Here is a 9664-nt window from a genome sequence, read left to right on the forward strand (position 1 = left end):
TAATAGAAATTTGAAAAATTTCCATTAATGAGAGAAATGGCATAGAATACTCACAAAGGTCAATGGAACATGTGAAGCAGGGATTGAATGTAATCAAGCACACGGATGCGACTATCCGGTTATTGAAGGAACATAAAACATATCGACTTGATCACAATGGCTTAGAATAGAGGCTACAGAGCAAACATTCAATTGTCGAATGTCGCCAGTTGTGCCGTGTGTAAACAAGGAGTAAACAATGGATCACGTAATCATATGTCACTCGCCTAGCTGGATATAAGAAAGAGTTTGCATTTCGCAACCGCACTATTATAGACGTTTACCGGAATCGAGACGTGTTTCTGTAGAAAAAAAAACACGTTTCAGGTTTTTCTTTTTAAATTCTCGAGGGTGACTCTAATTTGGTGAAAGTGTAAAATTATTTTTTGTGAAATAAATTGTTGGTAGGATTGCGTTGTTTATAGGTGAAGTGAAATTAGATAAACTAGTAATTTAAAAATAAGGTTTAATTATTATACAAACCATGTACACTTGAAAAAATTTTAGCAGGAGCACGGAGCAGCGTCGAGCGAGCGACTGTGAACAACACTGCGCGTTTTGTAAAACTCCGCGTAGTAACGAAGCTTGTTAGCGTACTTTAGTAAGAAGATTGTCTGCAGGAGCGAAGACACCTTCAGAACGAGAGAACAAATGGAACTAATGAGTTCCTTGTTGTTCTGCGCGCTAGTCGTACATTTCCCGCAAGCGTCAGGTGGGTTGGCACATTATGATTTTAAGAAATAATCAAAATATTAAATGATCTAAAATTTTTTTTTTATTAAATATTGAATAAAATCTGGCATATTCGGATTAATGACAAAGCATTTACACAAGACTATTCGTTATTCACATTGATTAACTTATTATAATTTACTAGCATTGTGAAATAATATTTTCCTCTATATTTTGAAATTATTTAATGTTTTTATTTACAGGGGATAAACGCGTAAGACGGCTAAGACTAGCAGATATAGATATAAAATATAACAACTCGATGATGATTAACCAAATGCCGATGCCAAAAAAGATACTTTTAAACATTAACGGACCACCCTTGGTAAATATACTCAGTGATCTACAAATGGTTTTTATGGATGTGAAATGTAGAAGATGTATCGATTGTATGGAACGAGCAATCAAAGCCTATAAGTCTCAATATCACGTTTTAAAATCTCGACCAAGATCGGACGAATTACATGAAGAAGTATTAAGAAATCGTTACGTATATAGTGTGCGTAACAAGAGAGAAATAGCGAAAGAAACGCCACACACAACTACTCCAAAAACTAAAAGAAGTAAATCAAAGAAGAAAGCTACAAAATCGGTGACGGTAACTAAATACGTTGACGGAGAGGTTTACGCGTTAAAAGTTAAAGAAACGAATACACAAGTGAACGCAGAACAAAATAACGTGACTCATTCGACAACTTGTCAAATTTATAGTGTCAAGAAATCGTACCCTTGTGACAGTCCCGAGTCTATCACATTTTTGGCCATCGCTAAAAGAAAGGTGAATAAGAAAATGAAGAAAGACAAGGAAAGACAGAGACTAAATTCATTAATAACAACTACGACTACTACAGAAAAGCCTAGTTTTTTAGCTCCAGCGTATAAGAAACGACATGTAGACAACTCTCAAGTTCCAGAAAATTTTATGCCTTCAATAGAAGAATTATATTAGTATAGCGCGTAGGTGATAGTATAAATTTATTTATAAGTTATTTATGTTAGTATTTTAGACAGTCATTAAATGCTTTTCTCATTGATTACACATTTTCTGTTCTAATACAGAAAAGTCTAGTCAAAATTGTTTCTTTTTTTTCCATTGTGCACCTATATTCTTTTCGTATCACAATATTTTATCATTCGTAGATAGTTTCCTATTAAATTTTGCATTGTATAATTTAGTACATTCATTTTTTTTATATGTTCATTGAAAAATAAAAACCATGGCTAGATCAAGAAATATGAGTATTATTTATTTATAATTAGTAAATTGTACCTAAAGATCAAATACATAAGGTATATTCTGTTTTTAGAGGTAAACATTGTTTACTGAATAAAATGTTTGCCATCCATATATCATATATCATTCTATTCAGGATTGAAGAATCCTATGTAGGTTTGTGTACCAGAAATCTATTTTCTATTTGTTTTACCGAAATTGGACAGCCCAAAGTAACTTGGTTGCTATACGAATTTTGTTTGAACAATTTCTTTTTTAAGAGTACTGATATTTTAGTTGGGATTGAGAGAGATAAGTAATGAAAAATCTTTACTTGTCGTAACAGAATAAAGGTATATTATGGTATAATTTTAGACCTATACATAGCTACAGGCCAGTACAGGCTAAGGAGTGAAAGGCTTCCTTTTTTCATTCAACCACGGCTAACAGCTGCTTATCTATTATGGCAAGTTTCAGTATTTACATTCAAGTAACAATATTACATCAAATGAGTCACAATACGGAGGAAGCCTTGGTAAAAGCAATTACTATTAGTTTGGCAAATTGATGGAGCGCACTGTTCGATTCACTGGTTTTAGTGCATAGGTATAGCAAATTGTACCTACATATACTTAATTGAAACTGATATAGAAATAAGGAGAATCCTACTATTTTGGTGGTTATGTTTTTTTCAATAACGACATTCTGAGTATTATGTACTGGCTTGATCGGAGTGATAGAAAGGCCTCGAATAAAACCGGTGCCGGTATGTTATGTTTAACATCAGGTCATCCGATTGCTCGTATAGATAAAAAAATAAGAGCGCTTAAAAATCATTTTTAAAAAAGTGAACCAACTCAAATTTTATTTACTACCTCCATTTTAAATCAAGTACCTAAAATGTTTTCCTTAGTCCAAAAATACCATGCTGAAAACCAAATCAAAATACCATGCTGAAAACCAAATCGCGTACATACATACATCCAGGTTAACCGAGAACCAAATTTTTTTGAAGTTAAAAAAAGTTGTCCAACAACACGTACACGTTATAGCAATACACATTTTCATCGTAGAAACAAAATACATATTTCACAACACTAAGATAATCCATATAATACGGAACACACACATGCACAGTGCACATCTGTCATGATATGAAGCGGTTGTTATTAGTGTGACACCGCAGATACCGGCTGTTCTAGTCTGTGGTTAAATTAATTATTACTGCGTCTGGCAATCATCCCTGATATAACTAATGCCACCTGCATATCTGAGTTGCAACCGCAACCACTTGGTATGTGCACTTGGTATGACAGTGAGTTCATATGAGGTTTGCGACAAATATTAAAACTAAATTACAACATTAATATTAGACAGTTTTTTACAAAAACATCTTAATGATGTTAACTTAATAATATCTCTAGAAGTGGCATGCTATTATATACCTAGTTAAAACTGTTTTAAGGTTTCTAACCTAAGTATTTTTTTATAATAATGTGCGGAATTTATAGTTGAAAAAGTGAGCACACCTAAAAACATGACTTACAGGAAAATATCCAAAGTCAGTCTCTTGACTACTAGAAGACTCAAAGATGAGGAACTCCGGATTTTACTCATCTCGCTCCTGAGAAAACCTTGCTATTATAGCATAAAATATACATGCATATCAATTAGAATGTTCAAAGAAAGAAACCCCGTCAGCAAAGCAGTCGCTTTTCATAAACAAAAATACTTAAACACGTTCACCTAAATATTTATATTATGAAAGTAAGAAATATTAAAATTGCATTTAACATAAAACGATCGAGAGCAAACAACTAGCTGGGAAGTTGAACAAAAAGCGTTGGAAAAAGGGGATAGAATATAATGAGACGCGTATTTATATTACGCTCCGCTTATACCCTGGAGCATTACGAGGTTACATCATGCAGATTAGATGTCATGAGATAACGGGTGCATACTTTTTATTACAACCATCCCGTACTTTTGCATTTTTAAAGGCACACCGTGAAAGTGGAAGTTAATTCCGTATATTTCAAACGTGTCCGGAAAAGTATCACTTATTTGAATGGTGTTAAAATCCATTTTTATGTGTTGGTAGATATGTGTGTTTTAATTAGCTTAGCTTTTTAATTAGCTGCCGTTTGCTGTAAGTCGTGTTAAAATTGTGTTTGTTTTAGACAAAAATCGGCTAAAAGGATATAATTTTTACAACGTAGAACGTAAATGTATGTTTAATCGAACACCAAAAAGTTCCAATAAATTACGCTCCCTCAATTAACCAAAGTAAAAACATTAGATACACAAAACCCACATATTGCGCAAACGGCTAAACGCCTAAAAATATACGGGCGTACCCAAAACTAATCCAATTGGTGAGCATCAAAGTCATTAGGAACCGTTAATCTAACGCCTGTGGCATCAGAAAAGCCTTTGGATAAATAAACCTTCTAACTTAACACTAACATTGAGCAAGTTCGAACTCGTTAGAGAGTCTTTATCGAAAATAAAGTTTTTGCCCAAAGAACAGAATGTGGGCAACCAAAGCGTTGATAACGCGAAACTTGTATGGAACGTGTATACGTGATCCTTTTGAAAAAACTTTCGTATTGTCGATGCGTGAAACGATTTCTATTAATTCTTTGAGACTGGACTTTGGAGTTTGGTGAACGTAGTCTATTGGATTCCATGATGTTAAAGAATTTATGTCGAGTAAGTAACAATTTTAAACTCTACATAACATGACATAAACATTGTAACTTAACGCGTAAAAAAACGTTTAAGTGCCAACGAGCTATGTTTCAATGCCCTTCCCAATCTTCTAAATTCCTAAAACAATCCTTTAATTCTCTTAAAGCCCTAAAAGACCGGCAACGCACTTGTAACGCCTCTGGTGTTTCAAGTTTCCATGGGCGGCGGTGATTGCTTACCATCAAGTGATCCATCTACTCGTTTACCGACTAATTCGATAAAAAAAAACTTCGACGATCGCACGAAATGCGTGCGCTGACGAACACGATAACTTGGCGCCATGTCATGATGCCCAAGAATGGCGGCTAATAAAAGCACGTGATTGGTCAATCCGTATCAATGGCTGCCATTACGCCTTGTAATTGATTCGTTTGTTTCGGGAGAGCGAACTTTTTGAATGCTATGTGCTGTTTCGAATTTCGAATATTTGATTTGATACTGGTATAAAAATAGATTGCAGATTCCAATGTAATTTGAATTTGGAACTACCTAATTTATTATTTCATCAGATGTTTTTTTGGATTTAGAACCAATTTAAGTAAAATAATTGTTTTATTTTAGATTTGATAGATGTTTCTTTAATAATAATGATTTATTATATTTGTGACGTAATGTCTTAGCAATAACCTAATATATTTTCAGTACGGTATCCTCTATTCAATTCGAAATCTCTCTTCCTAATGTTACGCGACTAAAACAAAATGTACCCTACATGCATTTTATCTAACCAATAACTTAGGACTATTACATCTGTCGACATTATTTTCGTTGAACGTAATTTATAGGGAAATTGAAATGCATTGGGAAGGTAGAATAAATTTTATTACATGGTAAATGGGGCTATTTTGGTACTTACAATCAAATATTTGAAATTCTTACATTATTACCCGTAATAATGTAATTTTTTCTTCTGGCCGTGTGGTGATTGAGAGTGGAATGTGGGTCTATTATTTAAGGAAGACCGAGAAGCAGCGCTCTTTGAATCAAGCCGACACATTTAAATTACCATCTTTAACAAAAAAAAAAGCCATAATCTCTGTAGCAAAACTATTTTATTTAGAGGAGCCCAGAGTCTGGCACTAGACTATTACAAGCTGATAATTATATTTTTTTTACTTTAAATCATTTCACAACAAAATCACAACCTATTAATGGCCAAAGGCCTATTCTCACATGGAGAAGGTTTGAGCATTAATCACCATGCTTGTCCAATCCAGTCTTCAGTCCAGGTTTCTTCACTATGTTTTCCTTCACCGTTTGTCAGTGGTGTCTAAATAATCTTAGAACGTACATATTACTCGGAAAAAGTCACATTGGTACTTGCTGCCGGTATGTTTTAAACCCGTACTCCCTCATAAATGAGAAGCAGGCGTCTTGAACCTCTGGACATTTTAACTGAAGAATAATTTACCTATTTCAAATGAAAACATTCTACAACATCACAAAAACAATGCCCTACTTAAAATAGTAACAGCCCCCGAATTAATCACTACCAAAAACTAAGTTAACAACACTAAAACTTCGGAACTAGGTAATTAAAACACTTTATAATTTGTTAGAGTACGCTCAAGGGTCGTCACACAGTTTGTATGACTAGATGACGAAACTTGCGTGGAACATCAATTTGTTTGTAGAACAATTAGCGTCGGTCATGTGGGAGCTTGCTCACACCTGCTACATGTTACATGTAAAGATGGCAGTAGTTCTACGGCGTTGTAAGGGCAATTATGTAGTTTACGAAATCATATTCAATGATTACTACTTTATACTATCATTAGCTTTTATCAGCGATTTCGTACGCACAAATGGACGATTTCTGTTATTTCTATTCCCTTGGGAATTAAGGGAAATCCTGTATACTCCATAAGGACATTTATGCCAAGTTCCAGTTTCTTAAGTTTATTAGAATTGGCTGTGCATTGTCTGTCATGGCGCGTTTACATTAGGTCGGTCGTAGGTCGGTCACCGAAGGCGGCGGCCGCATTCGGTTTAACAGAAACCGAATTAATACGGCCAAACGAATACCTGTTTATATTAGTTGGTGACCGAATACAGCCTGCAACCGAATACGGTCTAACCGACTAATGTAAATGCGCCATGAGTCATCCAGTAACGGAAGAGTTTTATATATAGATACTGTAAACAGGCCCTAATAGTCTAATGCTGGATTTTGAGTCTACCTTAGATAACAAGGTGATCGGAGTTTAAAAGAGTTTGTCAGAAAGCAGTGCTGCTTCAGTAAAATGTGAAGTTCCTTATTGGGGTACTCGACACACGTGGGAAAAGCCGGGATAGCGACAACTGTATTCTATTATTTCGTGATTTGGCAAGACGAGAAAAACAAAATTGTCTGAGTCAGGCAACGCTTGTACAGCACAGCTATAATATAAATTAAAACGTATGACTTACCGTTTATGCGTGAATAAATTGATGACTGTTGATGAAATATAAATTCCTATGCTTTGGAACTAGTACTTTTATATTCTCTCTCCAAAATATAACTGACTTATGCATTTACGTGAAGCTAGTATTACTTACCTACTTGCTGATCTATGTAATATGGAAATGGCTTCGACATAGATCAGCTGTCTCCGTCAAACGACGTCTATGAAAAAGGGTTGTGACATCGGAACAGTGAGTTGATAAAAATCGAGGCAATTTCACCAGTTGATAACTTCGTATTCGGAAGTAAGGCAGATCGATATGACTATGTGACGTTCATTTTGTGTCGTAAAAATATTGGTGATGATAGTCAGCTTTTTAGACTATATTTATGAATAAGTGAACTGTATTTTGGTAGTTTGGCCGCTAAATGTGTTGAGGTAAAGATATAATATAGGTGTTTTTACTTGTGGGTTTTAGTTTACTTGTGACCGCGTGCAGTTTTTTGCTATAAATTTAATTAATTAAGCCTGAAGACCTGAGCTTGGCAACCGTTTGAAAAATAATTTTATCTACTCATGCCAAATCAGTATACTTCAGTTTTCAACTCATTGACAGAACCTGTAATAATCATTATTGCACGACTTATAATGTTGCTTTATTTTTACCATGTTTAGATAAAAAATGTTAATGTACAACCTCCGACAAACTATTGGCCATATTCACATGAGTGTTTTCAAAAGATTTCTAAGCAGAGTCAACTATCCAATAACCCTAATGGAGTAGTCTTTTGAATTGTGAACATCTTCAAAAATTACATATGTAGTGAAATGTAATTTCAGCCAAAAGATTTCAGATTTTATTGCAAAGATAGTAAAATATTTTTATGGTTATTAAATTTTACTATTTTATAATTTTTCTTTTCTGTAAATAGATCTTTCAATTGTAATATCCACTTTTCATCAGAAAAGTAGATAGTTCTACTCAACTTGGATTATCATAATAAACAGTAAAGTTCTACGGATTAATGTTCAGAATTGCAAATTAACCCATAATAATAATAAGACAGTCAATTGCCTCGATGGTCGATTAGTCGACATATATTTCGTAAAATCGTGTCAATTTCAATGCATTAAATATATCAGACACTAAAACCTTTTAAGCAAAATAATCAAAGAACAAATTCTCCTTACACTTCTGTAGCTAATCTTCATTACGTGAACTGTCACATGGACAGACGACTTAAGTATCGTGACGTCACTACCTAAGACGTAATGTGCCGTATATCATCGGCGGTTTAATATTTGTGACGAAGGGAAGACTACGCAACGGAATACGTAATGTGCTTTGAAGGACACATTGGTAAAGTAACTTCTATCTGAGGGCCTAGTACGAAGTTGTTTTATGTTTAACGAGATCGAAACGTTACCACGTTCGGCGCTTTGATTGGCCTAGTCCAATAAAACTACCAATCGTAGTTGACGATGAAACAATCGTAATAATTTTATACCACAAACATTCTGAAGTAACCTATCGTATTTGTCTTGTGAATTTAACGAAGTAATGAGACTTACTGCTGCACTCAGAGACCTTTAATGATTACTTAAACTATTGCTTCGTAATGATTTTGTATCGAATATAATGGCTTAGGACTTGGTTCAGCAATAATTAAATGACTCTGAGTACGGCGGTCAGAAGGACCTGTTTAACCTGTATAAGTCTACGATATACTTATGTAACAAATAGTTCACATAGCATAGCAGCTATCCAGACATTGTGTTTTTAACTGACAAGATTCTTTAATTTTACTGAGAACTCTACTAAAATGTTAACAAAAGCCCGAATTAATTCTGTAGAAAGCAAAAAAGCACTTCAGTCTTTCCCAGTCCATACGCATTAGTCCCTGTTCATTCACGAATTACGAATAGTCCTCGCTTCGTTGAGAGGTAAAAGGTAGAACTTGGTGGTCGTTTTACAGAGAGCCAACCTTTCAAAATCGACTTTACTGCACTGGACAAAAAAAGGAATATCATTACGTACCAAAGAGTACTGCTCATCTCTCCTGATGGTAAATGATAGATAGATATTAATGATTAGAAGACGTCCTAAATTGTATCTGACATGACTTTTTGGGAACTCCATCAATGAAGTCAAGTGTCACTCAGTAGCAAAGTATTTATAGATATACAAAATAAAAAATACTTAACATTTATTATTCAGGGTTTTTATGGAATAAGGACCAACACCAGAGGCTTTTTAAAAAGTAGTATGCTCTTTTCTTGGAGGTTAGAAGGTATTTACTAAAACGTGTGTTGTATATAACGCAATAACTATACCTTGTACTTTAAAACTATTTTATTTTATTTCATTTATTTAAGCGTTTATTGTCTGGCAACTATGGCTTACAGACTAGAATACATAACTATTATATACAGTTGATATATGATTTTCCACAATAAATACAAGAAACCTATTATTCACATCAAAACAATCTTAATTTTATTTACATCGCGTTCGTTTCCGAGAAAGACAAAGCGGCGAGATAGC

General features: G+C 34.2%; 1 protein-coding gene across 5 annotated transcripts; it reads left to right on the forward strand.

Moving 5' to 3' along the window:
• Positions 1-294: 294 nt before the first annotated feature.
• Positions 295-2005, forward strand: LOC118273892 (uncharacterized). Of its 5 annotated transcripts, none has more exons than XM_035591069.2 (3): positions 295-443; positions 547-751; positions 975-2005. In XM_035591069.2, exons 2-3 carry the CDS (start codon positions 691-693, stop codon positions 1718-1720), a joined length of 807 nt encoding a protein of 268 aa, XP_035446962.2. In that variant the 5' UTR covers positions 295-443; positions 547-690; the 3' UTR covers positions 1721-2005. The 5 variants fall into 5 exon arrangements, with proteins under 5 accessions (XP_035446962.2, XP_035446966.2, XP_035446968.2 ...); XM_035591073.2 differs by having other exon boundaries at positions 310-439; XM_035591075.2 differs by having other exon boundaries at positions 320-443; positions 550-751.
• The last annotated feature ends 7659 nt before the right edge of the window (positions 2006-9664 follow it).

This window comes from Spodoptera frugiperda, chromosome 3 (genome assembly GCF_023101765.2).
Source record: "Spodoptera frugiperda isolate SF20-4 chromosome 3, AGI-APGP_CSIRO_Sfru_2.0, whole genome shotgun sequence".
In the NCBI taxonomy this organism is placed as follows: Eukaryota; Metazoa; Arthropoda; class Insecta; order Lepidoptera; family Noctuidae; genus Spodoptera; species Spodoptera frugiperda.